Source organism: Didymella exigua (genome assembly GCF_010094145.1).
Source record: "Didymella exigua CBS 183.55 unplaced genomic scaffold M421scaffold_29, whole genome shotgun sequence".
NCBI classification, from domain to species: Eukaryota; Fungi; Ascomycota; class Dothideomycetes; order Pleosporales; family Didymellaceae; genus Didymella; species Didymella exigua.
This window is the reverse complement of record NW_022984803.1, coordinates 158,651-179,013: the sequence shown is the minus strand read 5'-3', so window position 1 is coordinate 179,013 and position 20,363 is coordinate 158,651. Positions and strand designations below refer to the sequence as shown.

Below are 20,363 nucleotides of genomic sequence, written 5' to 3'. Positions count from 1 at the left end.
CTCACCATCACCCCATTCATATCGCTCTGTCTGCGCGCGACCACCCCGCGTGCTACTTGCTATCGCTAGCTCTCAATACAGCACTTCCATCGCTAGACATCGCTGTATACCTCCTCGCCGTACGCTTTTCACATCAAATAAAATGGACTCCAAAGATCTACCACCACCACACGGCACGATTGAATGTTTCGGCGAATTTGAAGGGCCCGAAGTCCTGCTACTGGTCGGGCACGGAGGTGATTGCGCCACCTTTCACATTGCAGAGTCGTACCTGCGCCATCTCGGTCCACGGTGGAAAGCCCTGCAAGGAGTTCGAGCGCATCGCCTATCCAGAGGACTGTTCAGAGGACTGCTCAGCGGTGTCTTCGGCGGATCGTATGGCGGAGTCTTCAGAAACCCATTCACTGGACTGCGTGGCTTCGACAAGAATCCGAGAATACTGAACTTGAAGGGCGATTACCCAGACGCCATACGCATTCTCCTTCAGATTGTTACCATGGAGTTTACGAAGCTTCCTGAAAAACTCGACTTCCCCGAGCTTGTTCGCCTAGCAGAGGTTGCTGCACGATGGGACTGCCATGCGATGCTCGCCAAGTTTATCGAAGGGTGGGCTGCACCGTACCGCGACAGGATATTCCTTCCCGGATACGAACAATGGCTCTATATCGCTCACGAATTTGGGTACGAGGACGAGTATTTGGAGCTTTCACGACGCCTTGCTATTTGCTGTTCGATCGACTCCCAAGATCGGCTCGTCACACCTGATGGTTCCGTCCTTGAACAGAGGGGGATATTTCCTCTCGACACACTCTGTATGTCCTCCAAGTAAAAATAGATGTCCTGATGCTAATAGCGACAGTTCAAATTCATGAAGGTCGGCGACAGATCCTTCACAGCATAATCAAGGCGCTATATGACCTCTGGGCAATAGTCGCCAATGGCTCCAGTTGTCAACTTGCCGATGAAACCAATAGCTATGACTACCGAAGCTGCGCAGGTGTCAACCTGATTGAGTTCACTGAATACCTCCGGGGCAAAGGGTTGTTTCCGATGATCAAGACCGTCGAGCCGATCCGTTATTCACCATTTGAGCTGGCAAGATATGTGGATACGGAGCTCCTCTCGCACACCGTCGACCTCGATTCCGAGGGATCTTCATCACCTCGTCCGACACCACCACACATCGACTGTCACGTTGGGTTCCAACTCGGGCCTGTCATGCAGAACATTCTTGACAATGCCAGGTGGCCGGTTGAAATCTCCATAGTAGATCGCATCAGAAGCAATACTTGTGAGTACCGACTCGACCCTGCATTTGATGACCCATATGCAGATGTCGATGGTACCCCAGTACTGCCGAGAGAGCTTGTTTGAGCAATTGGCTAATTCCCACAATAGTGAAGACGGGAAAGACGCTCTCTTGCCGGAACGTATTACCGGAACTCATTCTGGACATGGAGGGTGTGACAGGACGGAGACGTAGGGAAGTGACGGAGATCGACTCTGCACTGGATACATGCCCAAATGTATTGAATGTACGATAAGGGGTATGGGGGTATATTTCGGGCTTAGAAGATAGATACTGCGATGCGTTTGATATCTTCGATACTGCTCTCTCTTGGCCATGTGTCTCTCACGGTACAGTTAAACTTGCGGTGGCTTGCGTGACTACCTCCGCCGGCGGTGTCATCGCGACTGCCTCCAGATTTGGAGTTGTCTATTTACGTGCCACCCACTTCACCTCACCTCACCTCACCTCACCTCTCTCCATTTTCGACACTCCTGCTCTCATACAAACCTCCTCGCCTCGACCTAAAGTACACTACAAGGTGCGTGCGGCTTATCAGACTACGACTTTAGCTTACTGGATACCTACAGGATGCTGTCGGTGTGCTCTTCGTTATTGATAGCATAGAACAGCAAGCAACTGCTGTTGCCTCTGGAGTTAGACTTGCGCTTCCTCACAAGTTTCTCCCCTTTCGATGACATCAGCATACTCGCATCGACCATGGTCCACGGGCTACCAGCAACACTGCGGGCACAGCGACCTTTCAAACCAGCTCGTGAGCTGTGCCAAGTTTGTGGTCCACAGTGTCGTCAGCATCGTGGAGTGTGTAGGCCGTTGGCGGATACCTCTACAAAGATCGAGGATGTAGGAGCGGGATCCTCAACCACGATCTCTTGCATGGCGTGCCAGCCTCTGCGACTGCACTTTTTGAGACGTGCCCTTCGTCAGCGCGATAGCCTTCCAGCCTTGCACTCATTCCCTGCATCGTAACCTGCGGGTCGTCATCACTAATAGTGGTCTGAGGTTTCTGCCGTTCGATCCGGGCCGATGAAGCAGTCATGATGCATTTTGTCGGCGCCCTGAATCATCACGAGCTGGAGAGACGCAAAGGGTCAACAATCGACTGACTGTCGACATCGATGCAAATGCCTACGTCTGCCAGGGCCATCGGTCGTGTTTAGCATTGACACGGCCGCGTTGGGTGTTCTGGCCAAGGCCGAGATCAGCAGCACCAGCGCAGTTTCAGCCACGCTTGGTATTAGATTGGAAGTAAACCGAGGTGTTACCACGGCTCCGCTCCGCCTAAGACCGCATGCATACGGAGGCAGACGGATAGGTACAAGACACAGCGTCACGAATAGCGCAGGCGATGGGCCTTGTGCATGTGTCCAGACGGAGTGCGATGTAATGATGATTCGCGGGGCAACCACGGATTGAAGTGTTGTACGACGGGCATTGCCGCGATCAGCTGGATCAATACTTTGCGACTCCACACAGAAGAGGTCCCCAGCCAGCGGACGCTCTGCCTCTGCTTGGCGGGAATCCAGTGCGCGCAGCGGGCGACACAGGCGCTCGGGACCAGAGCGGAGTCACGGGCGGCGCCCAGCTGTGCCCCAGGCTGCGGTGTCAAAGCACTGTGAATTTGTATTGAAGGGCGTGGCTCCACCGCCGCAAAACGATATGAATTGAGGCCGTTCTTCCGTCTTGTCGGCCTCAGCGTCGCCTGGAGAAGAGCCAAACTTCACGCGTGTCCCGCCAATCACATGTGCGTGCCCAGATCAAGCCAAGGTCTTCAGCCAAGCAACACCAAGGCCAAGATTCACCCAGGCAAATCGCAGGTAACTTGGGTTCTTGTCCTCTCCTGAGGGCCTTGCTATATGATGCTCAGTCCGTCCCTCCCGGTCCGTTCGAAATTCGTTGTTGCCAGCCACGGATGCCCATCGAGACGTAGCGCGCACATCACCGTCCGCCGGTCATGGAACCCCGACACCCGCCGGCGCTCTCTCCGGCCACACACACCCAAAGACACAGCAGCCGTCACCCGTCGCCCGCTGAGACCGACTACGGTTCCGAGTACGCCGAGAAGTACAACGAGAAAGACGTACATGCGCGCAAGGACAGCACACGGACAGACGGCGCCAGCAAGGCCTCATATGGTCACGCCCATGATTCCGTCATTTCGCCATTCTCGCCAAAGGCCTCCGCGCCGCCAAGCCCCAGCAGCAGCATCTCCAGCGATGTAGGACGAAAGGACCGTACCATCTCTGAGATTCGGGAAACACTTGTCCGCCAGAGCCACAACAGCCACCGCGTATCACATCCTCCGCGCGCGCACCTGGACCCAGAGAAAGCCAACTCATACGATGCATTTGAGCACCGCTCGCAGAATCGCCGCTCCGTCCCAGATGCGGGCGCTGTGGTGTACGACAAGAGCGAGTACCACGAGAAGGGCCCTGAAGATAAGGCCTGGCAACTTCTGGTATGTGTATCCCTTGGTGAGCATAACCCCCGCAAAGACTAATTCTCTGCAGTTCTACCTTTCTGGACCTTGCGCACTGCTTTCCGTCGCAATCGCCTTCTGGAGCATCTTCGCGATCTTCATCTCGCTTGCGCTCTACCCCCTGCGCTTCTGCAGCAATCGGCCCGCGCTCTCCACTCAGTTGACGACATTCCTTGCACCTGCGCTCAACCTGCAACTTCATCTGGTCTACTCCTTCGATGCGTCCGAGGGCTACAGCGTACCCATGCTGGTGGTCATCCACCTGTTCTCACCCATCATTGCATTCGGTGTCGCAATTGCCTCATGGACAGCCGCAGGATTCTGGTTTTTCTCGTCCATTCTTGGCGACCCTGGGGGTCACGACGGCGGCCGCCACAACGACGGCAAAGACTGCATATTAGGTGTGAGAAACTACTGGGAGCGATGGCTATTGCGAGGCCTTAGATGAGCTGACCTCAAAACTTGAGGAAGAGGTTGTGTAAGAAAAGATTCGATTCAAAACACGATTTTGGCATTTAGCGCTTTCCCAGTTGGGAGTGCAGCATCAGCGGCATGGTGTGGCGTACATGGATTGGGATGGACTCTGCATGAGGAATTGCTGGTCTGGCACGACAGCACGGCGTTTTGGCATCTGTTTAGGTTTTTGGGACGGATTTGAGATCTACTCTCCGTATGATTATACCCCATTCATTAATGTTATCAAAATCAACATTACAGAATACTCTACTTGGCCTCTTCGACACGCAGAGCCCCATTTCACACTTCTTGTCTCAAGTGACTTCAGCTCATGCAGGCAGCAGCGTTGGTACAAAATCCAAACACCGACAGTCCCTCTACCAAGCCCTTCCAAGCCGCCCCGCGCCATGACAAAGAACACACCACCACTTTAGTACTCACAACCTCAAAGCTTCGAATCCAAGTATTGGCTCTAAACACAAGTTCAACCCACTCCCATCCACACCAAGAACCACCATTAGCTACGGACCTTCGCACCATGTCTCGCTCCACTGTCTGACAGCGGTGAGACCAGTGCTGCCTTCGGCCGAGCCAAGAGCCACAGGGCCTCCGCCCCCTTGGACAGCACCGAGCGGTCAATTGCTCGGCGCGTTGTGTCTGCACGAAGGCTAAGCGCCAACGCGCCCAGTGCAAGCGCAGCAGGGCAACAAGGTTCCGCTGGCGGAGCGAAGTCCAACGTCAAACCGAAGGGCTTGTGGTGGCTGTGTATGTCTGAAGCCAGCGGTGTGCGTGAGTACCGGTCATGAGAGCTGTGCGAGTGCGCTTTGTGTCGAGGTCGACGGTGATACGACGCGACGCGGCGAGAATTGAGGAAGTTCGGCGCTCGCGGCATCGCGATCGCGATCCCACGCACACGTCTGGGGTGCTCGTCATCGCAGGAAACATCGCTCGTGTTCGGCACCGCTCGTGTTCGGCGCATAATCCTTCCAGTACGACCGGAGCTCCGGCATGGACAGGTGACTGTACGTGTAGATCTTGGCTGGCAAAGATCAAACGCCCAGAGAAGACTGCGGGAGCATTAGCCACACGTCTGCAGCCGGGATGGAGGTAGTGCGCTGGGCGTGCGGCTTGTCGACGTCGTTGTGGTTGTGTCCGGGGCGGAGACAAGACGGGTGTGCGGCGTCATAGTCAGGTGTAGGAGGGCGGTGCGTGTGAGGCTTGATGTGGTTGAGTGGACGTCGTGCCTTGAAGGGCAGTGAACAGATTTGTTTTGTGTACCAAATGGATACGGTGTAGTAGATATTATACATTCATGAAATTACGTCTAAGTCGTGGGTATATGGCAATAAGGAGGATCGTGAATTAGAGGAAAGAGGAAGTGCAGACCATGGTCGATGACCCGGTGAGAGAGCCGGCCTACCAAGATGTTGCGCTTCGCAGACTGTTGAGCCGTACCTCAATCTCCTTCGTCTGCACTGTGGCCTGATCTTTGGAGACTCTCTCACTTGCAGTGCGTGACAGCTCTCGCACGAGGCAGTTCTTGAAGCATTGTTCGATGAGGAATGGATCGAACTCATGAATATCCAGCGTCGGACTTGAGACTCGCAGGCAACTCCTGTCGCTACCGATCTGCTTCTGGAAAATATGGTCCAGGAAGGCATATGAATCGTCGAACGTCTTGTAGCAGCTTGAGCATGCGTAGCTTGCATAGTCAGCGCGACTTCCCGCCTCAGGCTTGATGTGTGATGTGAACAGGATGCACCGAGCGTCCGGGAGTCCAGAATGTGTGGCGACTGCGATGCATTTGTCGCAGTCTGGACATATCTCTCGATCGTCATGGCGGTCACGGGGCCGCAGCTTTTTTGTTTGGAGGTTGCTACCCTCTGATGATTCGAGGTCTTTGCGTAACTGCTCCGCGAAGGCGCAGTACTGGATCTTGAAGCGTGGAGGTGGCAAGTATAGCATCGATGTCGGTGTGGAGAAGCGTTCGAACTGGGCATGCAGAGCCTCGAGGCATATACGGCGGATACTCTTTGCGGTCGTGATGATGTCCTCATATGGTATGGAAATTATTTCGGACACGGCGCTGTCGCAGAGAAGCTCTCGCACCTCGTACTGCATGCGGATGAGCTGTGCTTCTAGTATGGTGTGGCATGTCGCTGGCAAGGTCAGTATGCACCAGTGATTTCCGTATATTATTACACACCATCGCCTTCCTCGAATCTTGCCCCAAAGCGCTTCTTTCCGGTGCCCATGAAGTTTCTGACTTCGCGGCCTAGGCTCAGAGCTTTTGCAAGGACATCATCCTGACTCTTCATGGCGAGGCGCGACCACGCTGAGCGTTTGAAGCCGCTTTTTGCTTGCAGTTGTACGTAAAGTTCGTACGCATTCTGGAACTCGCGGTCGATGTCCCATAGGAGGAGAGACGTGTGCTGAGACTTATTCCAAGTGGCAGTCATCTTTCGTGATTAACTAATTGTTTCGTAGCGGCGTTTAAAAGAGGCTGGGAAAGAGTGACTGAGAAACTAAATGAATGTGGGCGAAGCAAACTTCAAGAAGGTACGTGTTGTTGCTCTCACCGCATGCGGATCAACTCTTGATCAAAGCAGACAAAGTCTCTTTCTTCCAATTCCACGCGCGGAAATACTGTAGGCTTTATTATCTCTTCGCACCGCGTTAGACGATGCATGAATCGCGGCAATTGACAATCATTTGTGGAAATTGGCGATAATATCGTCGCATCCGTAGTGCGCAATGCGCATCCTAATTTGGTGGAGCAGCGAAGCCGTTGCGCAGAAGCCGCGAAAACCCTTCCGAAAGCGACCGAAAGCTCACAAGTACGAAATCTCCATCGGGAAGATACACGAGGTATAATTGCGCATCATATGAGAAGGACCGCTGGTCGTGATGTGATCAGGGGGTGAGGCGCTGCGAACAGACCGCGATGCAGCCATGATCCTGTCCGGGTGCGGTCATAGCGTGCCGTTTTGCCCAGTGCGGCGCGATCTTGTCATATTCGCGTTTGTGACCTCAAAGTTCAAACAACCATCTCTGAATCTTCATTTCTGACAGATGAAGCGATAGATTTGTCAGCGCTTGAGTGACGGAGTCGTGAAGGTGGAGGTGGAGCTGCTGGACGGACGCGCCTTCCTGACGAGGCGCTCATGAACCCCACCATTGCCTGCCCCGCGTCAAGCTCCAGGGTCTCGTAAACACGACACTCTCCACCAAATTTCCTGCGCAGGCTTCACCATGTCGCACAGCCACTCGCACGATGGTCCATCGCACTCGCATGCGGCTGCAGACCATGGCCACACCCACGAGATTCTTGACGGGCCTGGTAGCTTCATGGGGCGTGAGATGCCTATCATCGAGGGCAGAGACTGGGAGGATCGATCGTTCACTGTAGGCATTGGAGGGTAAGAGTGACGTATACACATGATGGTGGTAAGTATGCTGATTACATGCAGGCCTGTAGGATCGGGAAAGACGGCTCTGATGCTGGCTCTGTGCAAGAAGCTTCGTGAACGCTTCAGTATTGCAGCAGTGACGAACGACATCTTCACCCGGGAAGACGGCGAGTTCCTGACCAAACACAAAGCTCTCCCAGCGTGAGAATTACCTATAAGTTGAACGAAATTTACGCGAGCTGACCCGATTAGGGAGCGTATTGTCGCTGTCGAGACAGGCGGTTGCCCCCACGCTGCTGTCCGCGAAGACATCTCAGTCAACCTCCTGACCCTCACCAACCTCCACCATAAATTTGACACCGACCTCCTTCTCATCGAATCTGGTGGTGACAACCTCGCAGCCAACTACTCCCGCGAACTCGCCGACTTCATCATCTACATCATCGACGTATCTGGCGGCGACAAGATCCCACGCAAGGGTGGACCCGGAATAACACAGTCAGATTTGCTGATTGTCAACAAGATCGATCTTGCTGAGGCGGTCGGTGCTGATCTGAACGTCATGGAGCGTGACAGTAGAAGGATGCGCGAAGGCGGGCCAACAATATTTGCGGTCGTAAAGAAGGGCCAGGGTGTCGATGCCATTGTTGACCTGATCCTGTCGGCCTGGAAGGCCTCGGGTGCCACACAGGCGCGGAAGGACAAGTTCGAGCCAACCCTGATGGACGAGAACGAGGAGAGTACGGAGAGGGGCTACAGCATGTCTTGAGCTGATGTCGCGTAACGAAGTAAGAAAATGAATACCCTCCCCATATTAATGGACCGCAGGCCGTGTGCGATATATCAATGATACTGGCGAATGCATGTGTGCTGGAATGTCCGCCAGGTTCAGGCTCTTCCTCAACAGACAAAGGCTTCTAGTTTGCCGGAAGCACTGCTCCATGCTCGCCTGGACGCCCAGCTGCACCACTGAGTTCTGATGCATGAGCCATTGACTGGGGCTGTACAGCTGCGGACGATACAGCAGGTTGTGCAACTCGCTGAGCTCGAGCTTGCGTGCGTGTGATCTCAGAGTGGAGGTTAAGAGCTCTATTCCATATCTACCCAAAGACGTCAGCGAATTGTCCGCCATATACTCCGGTACACATACCTCCGACCATTCAGTCTGTGCAGAGGTCTCTGAGAAAGGTGTTCGCGGCTCAAACGTAATGGAACTGTGCGGAAACTCGGCCCGGGCTCGCTACCATAGTCGTCAGTCACGTCACTTATATCAAATCTGCAGCTGACATACGCTTTCTTGCATTGACCTCGCTTCTTGGTCTCCCAGAATGCCTTCGCAGTCGTTATATAGAAGCTCTCCATGGCCGATCGAATGGCCATGTACTCTCTGTAGTTGTTTTCGAAGTAGGCCATTGTGGTCTTCTGGGCCTCTTCCAAGGACTCGACGCGTCGCTGCTCGCTTGTCAGCGTCTTTTCAAGCGCGTTGACCGTGTTTCCAACGCCGGTGAGTGTTCGAGTGAGTCCTTGAGCCGCCTGAACATAACCTTCCATTCTTATGGACGTGGCGTTGGCACCTAATTTGAGGGCGGTGATGTTAATCTGACAGGTTTCGACGTCTTTGAGAGCATGCGGGATCGTTTTGCACATAGACTCAAGCTTGCGCTGGAGGTCGGAGAACGACTTCGAGATAGCTTCGGTATCCTTTGCATATGCAGTAGTGTATTTATGCGCGGTGTGGTCGGTGTACTTCTTGGCCTCCTGAAATCGTAGATCGGTGTACGCGTTCATACTGTCTTTTGACTCAGAGATCCGGTTTACGATAGTTTTCTCGACGATTTGTGCCATGTTCTTAACTTTGATCGAGAGTACCGCATGGCGGTCGTTCCCGTCTTTGTCATTGCGAGTGAAAGTAGCATGGTTCTGGCCGATGAGTGTATGTGCTCTCACAAGCTCGTCATCAAGCTTGACCCCGTCTGCTCGGACTTTAGTAACGTCATTATTGAGAAGGTCCATGTCATTCGTGAGCAGAGTCATGTGGTGATCTGTTTTTGCACGGCTGTCTTCCACGCGCTTTTCGACATCGCCTATCGCGATCTTGTTGGCCGTGACATCTCCGTGGATCTTCTCGACACGAGTCACACGGTCAGCTAATTTCTTGACACTGTCTTGCACAATGTTGAGGTCCGCCAGTGCAGGACCAAATTGCTCGTCAAGAAACTCTCGAACACGCTGATAGAGGCCTTCGCGTTCTTTTTCGAAGGCTTGCTTCGAACCTCTGAAGGCACAGCATAGCCAGGTGACCTCTTCCTCTCTTTGCCGCAAGGTCTCCTGACTCTTCTCTAGAGCTGACTTAAGTTGAGCAATCTTTGAGTCGTTATCTTTTACGTACAAGTCGTGTGATTTTTGCACTGTTTTAAGGGCGGTCTGAAACGCATTCTATTCGTTGCGCTGATCCTGGGGCTGTCTTAATAGCTCTGCTTCGTGTTGTTCCTTCTCTTCGAGAAGGGCCGTGAGCTGTTTGACCACTTCCAATTCTGGGTATCGATGAAGCGTTTCTGCCATCGGTCGTCCTCTCTGTAGCGTTTATCGGCCTTTCAAACCTCAGGACGAAAGTGTCTACTTAGTTGGTACTATCACAGTTCTCGATGTAAGTCGGGGATTGTTTCTCGCTGGCCCATTTGGAAGAAACGTACTACCAACGTTGGCGTTCGTCAGACCAATTGAAAACATTCACAGGCAATTAAGAAAGAGTTACCTTGAGAAATAGATGACAAGAGCTGCGTGGATGCTGTCGAATACGCATAAAAGAGGGTCAAACTTGTTGCGTGGACATCGACAGACACTGAGAGACAAGGCCTAAAATATATGTTACGGTGATCTCGTAATAGAGCTTGACCGCTTCGAATAACAGATGTTCTAGAGGCCCCATTGGCAATCAGCACAAAGGTTCGGTCTCATAAGATGCAGATATCCATCTCAATGCGCAGGTGGCAGCTATGCTCCAGGCTTCCAGCACAATGTTTCGAAAAGTTAGGAACGAACGGACCTCCGCCTTCACTGCAACGTCCGAAAGTGCAAAATCAGCGCTACATGACCTTCCTTTCTGTAAGTTCTCTGGTAACGTCCGGATTGATATATCAACAAATGTGACGTAAGTGCAAATAGGTCAGAGTGCAGACCTCCTGTGACTGTTTTCTAGACCGGCCGCGCAGCATTCGGGATTACAAAATATACACGCTCAAAGTGAACGCTATGTGTTTGTATGTAGACGGATTCGAGATGTTTGAGATCAGCTTTCATTTTACCGCACAGCACTTCGTAAAGTGAAGTCAAACCAAGCTGTGCGTCGGATGTTCCGGCACAGATGCCTATTGGTGGAGGTCGGTAGAAACCAGGTTATAGGGAGAGATATGATATCTAGACGAATAGATGACTGGACATCCTTGTGTCACTAATTGTGATTGAGACCAGCTCGCATCACGCCAGTTCTGTGTGTCTTTCCCCACTGCATCATCGTGTGCATTGCAGCTTACCGTCAAGCGGCAACAACGACACACTTGAGCTATAATAGCCACTATGTACTTATATAACATCGGCGATGCACGGGCTTGACAGACCAGTCTTTATCAGGCATTGACTTGAGGACGAGGATCGATTTGATCAAGCTTGACTGTGACCACCTGCATGAGAGGATCAACTCAAATTTGTCCTTCCAATATCTTCGCAGCCTTCTCTGTGACAATCCCCTTGCACATACCGTGCTTGTACCTGGCGCCGACGTGATCATCTCGTATTCACTTCTGTTGACTCAGATATACTCTCGCGACACAACAACACGAGTGCATTCAGCTGTATGGGATCTTCAAACAGCCCTCTCTTCATCAGTTATCCATCATGGGTAACATCTTTCCGATATGATGCCTAGACCTTGACGATTCGGTCTCTGACCTCGGCTGCATCGGCTCGGATGGCACAACCCCGTGTTCTCCTCGGCCATGAAAGCTGTACGCAAACTCAGTTGAGGGCGGCGATCTCCTATGAGAAGAAAAAGTAAATCATCCAAGTATGTTCGGCCTTCCGTGGAAGGGTCGCGAATAAGGTCACCCTTCGTGACTAAGCTTAAGGCTTGATATCGAGGATGATATTGAGCTAGCTTTCAAGAACCTCGAAGGCAATTGGAGGCAGATCGATGATGCTCCTAATAGATGGTGTACTCATCCCCTTTCCCTGCACAAATGTATACACTCTCTTGGCTGAATGTGGCGCTGCAACTCGGGGTCCCTTCGCAACTCTGCTCGCTAAAATGTGCAGGTCAGAGTCTGATTTACGTCTGGCCTTACAGGTAGGGCAACTTTATGATGTGCAAAAGGCGCTGGAAGTGGATCGAGTGGAAGCATTGCTGAGTAGCGCCGTCTCAAAAGGCCTTATTATGAGCGCTTTCCACATCGACGGAAGAACAGATCAAAGACCAGCGGGAGGTTAAAATGGTGTTGAGAGAATTCTAGACGCATGGACGGGTTGATGGGTCAATAATGTCTGTTCGCATCCCGCTGTGGGTATAACTCTATCTCATCCAAAAATTCAAAAACAAAATGCCAACACTCATTATTCTTCATATACTCATCCAACGCCTAATAGTCCGACTCTGTACGGTTCTTGTCAATAAAGACCTTCTTGAAACGGAAGTGCAGCAGATCGTTAGCGACCTTAGCAGCACTCTTGGTGTTCTCCTTGACCAACTGGCGGGTGGGCTTCATAAACAACTGATCGATCTCCTCGAGTGTCTTGTTCTTGGTTTCATACATGAAGAAGATCTGGTAGAACCAGCCAAGCACCGCGATACCACCGTAGAAGCCGAGCGTCAAGCCAGTAGGAGTGAACGCCTTCTGCATGCCGGTGAAGTTGTATGTGACGATGAATGAGGACAGGAAGAGCCATCCGGTAGAGGTCGTCATTCCGTAGGAGCGGAGGTATGTCGGGTAGACCTCGGACGGAATGACCCAGGTGAGAGCGGCGTAGGAACCGAAGAAGAGTTCGTAGAGGATAAGGCCGGTGAGGTACATGGCGAGTCTGCCCTGGGTGTTGCTCTCGCCAAGGTGGTCGGAAGCACCGACAAGGACGAGACCGACAAAGAAACCGGGCAACATGGCAATAGCCCAGAAACGGCGACCGCATCGCTCCATGAGGAAGATAGCAGGGATGGTACCGATCAGAAGAGAGCCTCCACCGACGAGGGACATGTACGTGGCTTCATACTTGTCGAAGTTGAGCTGAGACATAAGGACTGACATGTAGTACATGATTCTGCAAAAGTTGTGAGTGATTGTTCGGTAAGGCTTGGCGGCGGGAATTTGTGACTTACGCGTTAATACCCGTGAACTGGCCAAGGAAGATCATGATGTTGGCGTAGACGATCGCACGGCGGGCGCGAGGCTTGGTGAAGAAGTCCATCCATGGGTAGCGGTTGGTACGACCAGCAGCGACCTCAGCCTCCTCTTCTTCTGTGCTAACCTTCATAACGAAGAACTCCTGGCGAGCTTCAAGAGTTTCGGTGCCACGGATGCGCTTCCACACCTTGAACGCTTCAAGTGTCTTGCCCTTGTGCATGAGGTAGCGGGGTGACTCGGGCATAAAGAGAATTCTGCAAATTCATCAGTGATTGTTAATGGACTGGAGAAATTGGTGATTTACCCAACACCCATGATGGTGGAGAAGACAAGCGAAGAGCCAAGAATATAGCGCCAGTTGCCAGGAACGCTGACAAACATAGCAGCGACGGCGTATCCGAGCACCTCACCGAGAGCTATGTTGAACTGGTACAGCGACACCAAGTTGCCACGAAGACGGCTTTCGACGGTCTCAGCGACATAGACGGGTACTGTTCCTCCCTCAAGACCGACACCGGCACCAAGGATGACGCGAGCGGAGACAATCATGCCATAGTTTATAGCACCGGCCTCAAGCGCACCACCAATAGTGTAGAGAATACAAGAAATGAGGATAGCCCAGCGGCGGCCGAAGTACTCATTGCAAGGCGAGATAAGAAAAGCACCAGCAACAGCTGTGGAGTATGAGCTAGCTTCCGAAAATGCTGGTAGAAAGCTACTCACCACCTAGCGGCATGCCAGAATTAACGAGGGAGTTTTGCTGGTCGGTAAGATGGAGGTCGTCGGGCAGGAACAGGTTGGCACCGGAAATAAGCGATTGATCGAGTCCAGAAAGAAGACCACCCATGGACGCGAAAGCGACGAGGAGCCATGTGAAGTACTTGGGGTTCTTGAACTCGAGGTCAAGCCAGCCCTTCTTATAGCCAGACTGCTCAAGCTCCTTCTCCAAGTCATGGATCAGGTTGTCAGACTCCCAGCCACGAGCGTTCTCGAGCTGTTCCGTCTTCGCCTTGGGTGCCTGGTAGTGTGTAGGAGAGGCCACCTCGATTTCTCCAGTCTTGTCAGCAGGCGCCGAGACCTCCTCGAACATTTTGGGGTCCTTCTCGTCTATGGACATATTGGGCAGTGATCGGCGAAGAGCAAAGGTAAGAGAAGTGCTACCTTTCGCCCATCTCTGGGGCATGTCTCCGCCTTTTAAATCCTCAGTGGAGATGCCCAGCCCATGGAGAAGATCCCCATGGCATATTCTCCGATGTCGTGTGACGTACGCGTGGAGTCTCCATGGCACATGCAGCGAAAATCTGCCATCTCCCGGCTCAGAAACCTGGTGATGATGCATAACCGGACGTTAGGGATTCATCGCAAACTGCACAGGAATAGTATAGCGTGGTGGAGCACATAAGCATCAGGCCAGTTTCTTGGTGGAGCTTGAGTGCAGCTTGAGTTCGAAAAGCTTCTAGTGGACCCACATGCGGCTCTGCGAAGGTCTTTGATTTTCCTTCCGAAATTCCCACCGATTGAATGCTGGAGAGATGCTGGGGACAGCTTATCTCCCCAGATCTGTGGGTGTGTCCTAACATCTGGGGATCGTGAGAGTGATGCATGTGCGATTGTGGTAGTGACAAGCTTTCTGTGGCCAAACGGCAGTGGCGCACGCCTACGGTAGTCAGTCGTTCGAGCCTAGAGTTGAGGCTCTACAAAAGCTTTTTAGCTGCCGATGAGCATCCGATTGGCATGCCTAGGCGTGACGCTATGACGACGAGTACGGCTTTTGAATCAAAAGCCGGCCCAGGTTGAGCTCGCTCATCGCAAAACCCTTGCAACATCGGAGGCAGCTGTTGAGGTTGGGATCGGATGCTCGGCCTTCATACTGCTTTGGGTGTACCGTTGTCAGGAATGAACTCAGCAAAGTAGACCACCCGCTACGTTGTCCCCGGATACACATCGCGCACTCACCTCAGAAAAGACCGTGCCGTGATACCGCGTTCAGAGCAGGGAATCCATCTAGGTGCCTTGAAGCCGGAAGAGACCGGCGAGCAACAACCTCCCCATAGCTGCGTGCGTCTGGGGAGAAATGAGGGGACTATCCGCACGGCTTCGCGTGAGATGAGAAGTTCCGGAGAGACAGTACCCATCAGACCGTGTGCAACTGTGTGCATTGAAATGGTTGTGTAAGGTCTGGCTTGGCTCTCGATGTCCCAAGAGTGTTCACGATCATGCGACAGCCGCACCTGGACCGCCTTCAGGCCCCCATCAGCACTTCACTATCGTGTAATAGTCATCTCCAGTGTGGAGAAACATGAGGCTCTGCGGTCCGGTCAGCTGTCTAACGTTATCTGGGCACACGAAGGATGCGTCGTCGATGCAAGGCGAGTCGTGCCTCAAACAGCGAGGAAATGAGAGATGCTTGGACACAGCACATGATGCTGTAACGACACATATGGCGGTGCAGCAAGTGTCCAGTCATTGTAGATTCGCAATCTCGTTAGGGAGTCTTGATATTGACGAGTGCGTTTTTGGGGGAGGGCAAGTGCGGCGGTCGCCCCCACGCTGACTCGTGCCTGCTCGCTCGGAGAGCTTAGTCAGGCGTAACATTACGCTTCAAAACAAGGTAAGCCCTTAGACTTCGTCACGAAGCATCTGGGAAAACTCTCTTCTTTGGCGAGCAGGCGTCTTCGTAGCATTTAAAACTTCATGTCGTGCGGTGAGTCTTAGCGACAGATGGGTATCTTACTATGGTGTACAAACGGATGAGAAACTGCGCAAAGAAGAAAGAGCCGCAGAAAGACTGACAGCAGAGAAAAGAAAGGAAAGCAATGAAGGAGAGATAACCAGGAAGTAGCAGGCCGCCGCCCTCACATGTGCCGACTCAACAACATCTCGACAGCGCGATCGACCCTCAACCCGTCCCCCAAATCAGTCTTCCTCAACGCCTCTCTCGCCTCATCAGCAGTGAACCCCATCTCCACGATGCGATAGATCGCCTTCTCAGCCGTATTCTCATGCGCTGGACTATCGAAGATGTCCGCTTGGGCCGGATGCTGCTGGAACACCGGGTGATGGGGACCGGCTGGGCCACCACTGCGGTCGCTGCGTCCGCTGTCACTTGAGCTGCGCGAGCTGAGACTAACATCGGCTTCTTTCCTGGCATGCGGGCGCTGGGAGCGGAACGCTGGGTGATCTGGGTATGGGAGTTGGGTGGGTGATTGCGTAAGGGGAATCGAGTGCTCGTTGATGGATGGCATGGCACTTGCGATGCTTCTTCGGTCGAACGTGCCGGACCATGTGGATCCAGATGGTGTGGGCAGAAGAGGCTGCGCTACTGTCCGTCGTGGTGAGGCAGATACCGCAGATACGGAAGGTGTGGGGAGGAGGGTTTGTGCTACTATTCGCCTTGGCGACGCAGATACCGTGGATGAGGCAGGAGTCGGGAGAAGAGGTTGAGCTATGGTCCGTCGTGATGGAGAGTGCGTGATTAGAGGGGGCAGTAACGCTCGTGCTGTAGTAGATGCTGTGGGGAGCTCAGCGTTGTGGACCGACATATCATGCGCAATCTCCTGCGCAATTGCAGAGGTAGGTCTGAACGACGGAATATGTGAGGTCAGATTGTTGTCCGGCAATGGTGGATATACCCGAGTGAGACTACTCATCACGTTCTCCCATTCGCTCATAGGTCGGTCTTGGCTCTGGCGGATCACCCGGAGTTGTTCGCCGTTGTTCCTCTTGTGCTTGAGGTCGTGGATGTGCTTCTGAATGCGTTCTTTTGACATCTGGCGTTGAAGCTCACGCGTTGAGCTTTCAGCATAGACGTGCGCAAGCTTGTCTTCGTAGACGCGAGAAGTTGCCTCTTTCAAGAAGCCCCTCTTGCTACTGCCATGCACCGGAGGTTTCCACTTGGTCAGCCCCCTAGCATCAGCCAGTGTAAAGGCAACTCCGCCGTTCTCGCGGCAAGGGTGGGCAAGTACCAGTACGGTGGCGAGACCGAAGCTAAGAAGGTGGTGACACCACTCGTCTGTTATCAGTTAGTAGAGCTCTCAGCGTTTCAAAGTATAATTTACCCAGTATCAACTCCTCGCCATCGATGTCGCCCCCTCGAATATCTGTATCGTCGTAAATACCGAATTTGCGAGCGTCAGCGGTGCGACTCTGGAAACCCTGCAGAAGAACACCAAGACAGTTCCATAGTTCCATCATATCGAAAAGTTGCTCGGCTGACAGACCGCCCTTGTTGCCTTTTGCAAAGCAGTCCGGCGCACCTATCAGGGTATCGTTCATAAAATCTGTGCTCGTAACGCTGAAAGTGCACGCTGGTTGATGCGCTTGCACGCCTCCTCGAAGCCAGTCTTGCTGAGCGACCACATCGTCCTCGCGCCCCTTGCCAGATCCAAAGATCTTACAGAAAGTCCAGATGCGCCAAAGCGCGTCGTTCACTCTTGCAGCGCTGGGTGCTGACTCGTCGACCAGCGCGACCGAGATCTCAGGTCGCACGAAGGATTGACACTGCTCATAAATCTCGAGCTTGATGTGGCGCAGAATGTCCATGTCCTTTTTTTGAAGATGCAAGTAGCTCGTAGGTGTGTACTCCTCGAATGGTCTCGTCATCTCGAGATCCTCATCGTGAAGAAGGTCGTGTCCTGGAAACGCGATCTCCCTGAATTCCCACGCAGCAGGCGAGGTTTTCAGAAGGACGGATTTGATGAGGCCGAGTTCGTTGCGCTTGAAGACTCGGAAGAATCCGCTGTTGACTTGAGCTAAAGCAAACAAATCTTCAAACTGGTCCACGCTCTGCAGGATCTTGTGCAGAACTTTCTCGGCATCGCTGGATGAGATAACACGCGGCTGTACTCTGGCGAGGGTCGGGATCGGCGATGCTACGAGCTCCTCGGTCGACCTATGGCTGGTGGAGGGGATCTCAACTGACAACCCCTGCTCCCTCCTCAACGACCGTCCCCTTGTGATCTGCGACACAATATGATCGTTCGGTACTCGAGATAACCTGAATAGCTCTGCATTGATGACCGACTGCCGTTTGCTAGATTTCCTCGGTAGTAAGGGAGCAGGCTCTGCTGAAGGCCTTGTCATGTGTTTCCTCCAGGGATGGGTATCGTGCTCCTTCGGCAGCTGAGGAGTCAGGGGAGCTTTGTCGTTATCCGTAAGTCGCCCCAGGAAAGTGTCCTCAGTCACTGAGGTCAACGATCTCTCGAGCTCAGTCTCCGCTTCGCTTAGCGTTGGGCTTGTGTTCCGACCATTGCTCGACTTCTTTGACTCAGATCGGCTTATCGCTTGATCGATGGCGCCCATGCCTGGGTTGAAATCAAGGCTTCTTCGGTGACTGCTCGAGCTCGAGCTGGAAGTCTTACGGTGAACAGTCGGTCGGCGGGCGATGCCGCTGGTGTTGCCAGTTGCAGCATGGCGGGCAGGTCGAATCGTGCAGGTGAGCTGAAACTTGGCATCTTGTTTCGCTGGGCATGGTGCATAGCGTCGTGGAGGTATCGCAGGAGGTGGGCCGAAGTCAGCGCCAATTATCGGGCACCCGTCCATAGCCTTGGAAGCCATGCGTACGTTGTCCTCCTCAACACTGGTTTCCGAAGAATGGTTGCTGCGCAGGGAGAACGCATCGCTTTCTTGGGAGCTGACTGACGACGTAGTTGAGGTTGAGACGTGTTTACCGTGCTGTTGAGTTTTAGGGTTTGCTGTCGTGGTAGGTGTTGACAGTTGAAGCTGTCCGAATGCCACCGCAGGCGGGTGGTGGAGAGGAGATACAATGAAGTCGCGCATCATGACTTTGCCCGTTCCTGTTGGTGGAGACATGTCATACGCCTCCTCAAACTCAGCGGAAGCGGACCGAACTTGCGCGTTGCTAGGGTGTGCAGAATTCGGAACTGTTGGTTGAGCTCGATCTTGTGCTCCGCCAGGGATTACTACATGTATCTTTGGCTTCAAGCTCTTGACTGCGCTAAGGCCGTGTTTCTCTTTGAGGCGCCACTGGATCCTCCCGTGTTTGTAGGTACCGATAACACCCTTGATCGAAGCGATACTCGAAGCTGTTTTCAGAGTGCTGTCATGCTTTGAAGAAGAGTTGATGGTGTGTTGAAGCCATCCTTGGGAAGCTCCATTTTCTGATATGGACGATAAGCCTGGGCTGCTTGACGCTGACTTGCAGCTCTTGGCCTGGTGAGTTGACGTAGACATGTCTCGCTTGTCAGCGAGGAGAGCCGAGTCACTTCCTTTCGTTTCTGGCACTGCGTGCAGTACAGTGCCTGCTTTCTTCGAACCTCTCAACCTCTGAAACGACATCCTTTGCTTAGTGCAATCCTTCCAGGCAGGACTTCCGATACTGTCTGGCGAGCTTTCGATCCACAGCTGGGGACTGTTTCCTTCTTGATCCTGCGTTTGTATGGCGTTCCTGTAGTCATCGGCGGACTGCAGCCGCAAGATGGATCCGAGTGAAACGATATTGGTGATTGAGTGCTCCCACGACGGCGCAACCTGGGTGATCATAACTACCAGTAACCGGGCAATGATGTTTACCGTCCGGCATTCAAAATAGATCACCCGACTAAGTTCCGCATGCAGCTGCGGATGTCTAGGGAGTACAGGCTTGTGGCGCTTGGGACTATAGCTCGTGGTGTCGGCGTCAGATGGAACTTTGAGTTGCCGGCCGTAGTGCTATCACCAAGAGGCGATGACGAAGTCACTTTTCACGAAGAGCGCAATACCTACATGATAAATCACATCTGCTGGGTCTGTAAACAGACCGTTCATCCCAAGCGCGCAACCGGCATTAAGTCGTCTTTACTTGGAGGCGCAGTGCATGGCGGGTGTTTTTGGGGGGTCTGCATACAAGTTCGGATTCCGTAGCTAAGACTGGCAGGAGCGACCAGCGGGGCGCCCAAATTTGGCGTCAGCTCAGCCGCAAACAGGATCTCCCGTCCGACAGCATCCGTTCTGCCCTGAAACATCGTCTGGGAATGCCTGCTTGATAATCTTGTTATTCCTTATCTGAAACTTCGAAAATCTGACTGATCGTTCAACAGCTAGCAACGGCATGATATGCTGCGGTCGACGTACGAGCCGACGAGAGCATGTCCTGCAGTAAGCAGGGTTGCACAGCTGCAATGTAGGGTCCACGGCTGAGCCCCCAGCTTCTGCGGAGTTTGCATGCTGATGAACAGGCGTACCATGTGTGCCCGGACGATCTCCGCACTTCTCGTGTCTTGTCCTACGGCTATGATGGTTTTTGTATAACTTGGCCCCATCAGCCCCCGGAATGAGTTGCTGATTGAGCTTTGTGTAACAAGCGGTATTGCTGTGCACAACAC

General features: G+C 53.0%; 8 protein-coding genes across 8 annotated transcripts; 3 read left to right on the top strand and 5 right to left on the bottom strand.

The window, feature by feature from the left end:
• Window positions 1-142: 142 nt before the first annotated feature.
• Window positions 143-1,374, top strand: M421DRAFT_7922 (uncharacterized protein; the record flags this gene model as incomplete). Its single annotated transcript, XM_033597462.1, has 2 exons — window positions 143-812; window positions 860-1,374. The coding sequence occupies 2 exons, from the start codon at window positions 143-145 to the stop codon at window positions 1,372-1,374; spliced, it is 1,185 nt and encodes a 394-aa protein (XP_033445699.1).
• Window positions 1,375-2,835: 1,461 nt separating this feature from the next.
• On the top strand, window positions 2,836-4,498 carry M421DRAFT_423764 (uncharacterized protein; the record flags this gene model as incomplete). The annotated part of the gene is made up of 2 exons (XM_033593570.1): window positions 2,836-3,767; window positions 3,820-4,498. Coding segments are annotated over exons 1-2 (917 nt in total), but the record flags the coding sequence as incomplete, so codon positions are not given.
• Window positions 4,499-4,708: 210 nt separating this feature from the next.
• On the bottom strand, window positions 4,709-5,441 carry M421DRAFT_242517 (uncharacterized protein). Its single transcript, XM_033588503.1, has one exon. It carries the CDS (start codon window positions 5,221-5,223, stop codon window positions 4,762-4,764), a length of 462 nt encoding a protein of 153 aa, XP_033445697.1. The 5' UTR covers window positions 5,224-5,441; the 3' UTR covers window positions 4,709-4,761.
• A 219-nt stretch (window positions 5,442-5,660) lies between these two features.
• Window positions 5,661-6,703, bottom strand: M421DRAFT_70002 (uncharacterized protein; the record flags this gene model as incomplete). The annotated part of the gene is made up of 2 exons (XM_033596666.1): window positions 5,661-6,403; window positions 6,451-6,703. 2 exons carry the CDS (start codon window positions 6,701-6,703, stop codon window positions 5,661-5,663), a joined length of 996 nt encoding a protein of 331 aa, XP_033445696.1.
• A 576-nt stretch (window positions 6,704-7,279) lies between these two features.
• M421DRAFT_423762 (urease accessory protein UreG) lies at window positions 7,280-8,621 on the top strand. The gene is made up of 3 exons (XM_033593569.1): window positions 7,280-7,663; window positions 7,715-7,855; window positions 7,907-8,621. The coding sequence occupies exons 1-3, from the start codon at window positions 7,497-7,499 to the stop codon at window positions 8,421-8,423; spliced, it is 825 nt and encodes a 274-aa protein (XP_033445695.1). The 5' UTR covers window positions 7,280-7,496; the 3' UTR covers window positions 8,424-8,621.
• M421DRAFT_242588 (uncharacterized protein) lies at window positions 8,249-9,159 on the bottom strand. Its single transcript, XM_033588504.1, has 2 exons — window positions 8,805-9,159; window positions 8,249-8,754 (listed from the first exon to the last, which is right to left on the bottom strand). The coding sequence occupies exons 1-2, from the start codon at window positions 9,065-9,067 to the stop codon at window positions 8,469-8,471; spliced, it is 549 nt and encodes a 182-aa protein (XP_033445694.1). The 5' UTR covers window positions 9,068-9,159; the 3' UTR covers window positions 8,249-8,468.
• Window positions 9,160-12,285: 3,126 nt separating this feature from the next.
• M421DRAFT_69787 (uncharacterized protein) lies at window positions 12,286-14,158 on the bottom strand (the record flags this gene model as incomplete). The annotated part of the gene is made up of 4 exons (XM_033596642.1): window positions 12,286-12,958; window positions 13,017-13,295; window positions 13,346-13,715; window positions 13,765-14,158. 4 exons carry the CDS (start codon window positions 14,156-14,158, stop codon window positions 12,286-12,288), a joined length of 1,716 nt encoding a protein of 571 aa, XP_033445693.1.
• A 1,738-nt stretch (window positions 14,159-15,896) lies between these two features.
• Window positions 15,897-20,204, bottom strand: M421DRAFT_94715 (uncharacterized protein; the record flags this gene model as incomplete). Its single annotated transcript, XM_033598230.1, has 5 exons — window positions 15,897-17,053; window positions 17,100-19,710; window positions 19,765-19,787; window positions 19,886-20,016; window positions 20,113-20,204. The coding sequence occupies 5 exons, from the start codon at window positions 20,202-20,204 to the stop codon at window positions 15,897-15,899; spliced, it is 4,014 nt and encodes a 1,337-aa protein (XP_033445692.1).
• Between the last annotated feature and the right edge of the window lie 159 nt (window positions 20,205-20,363).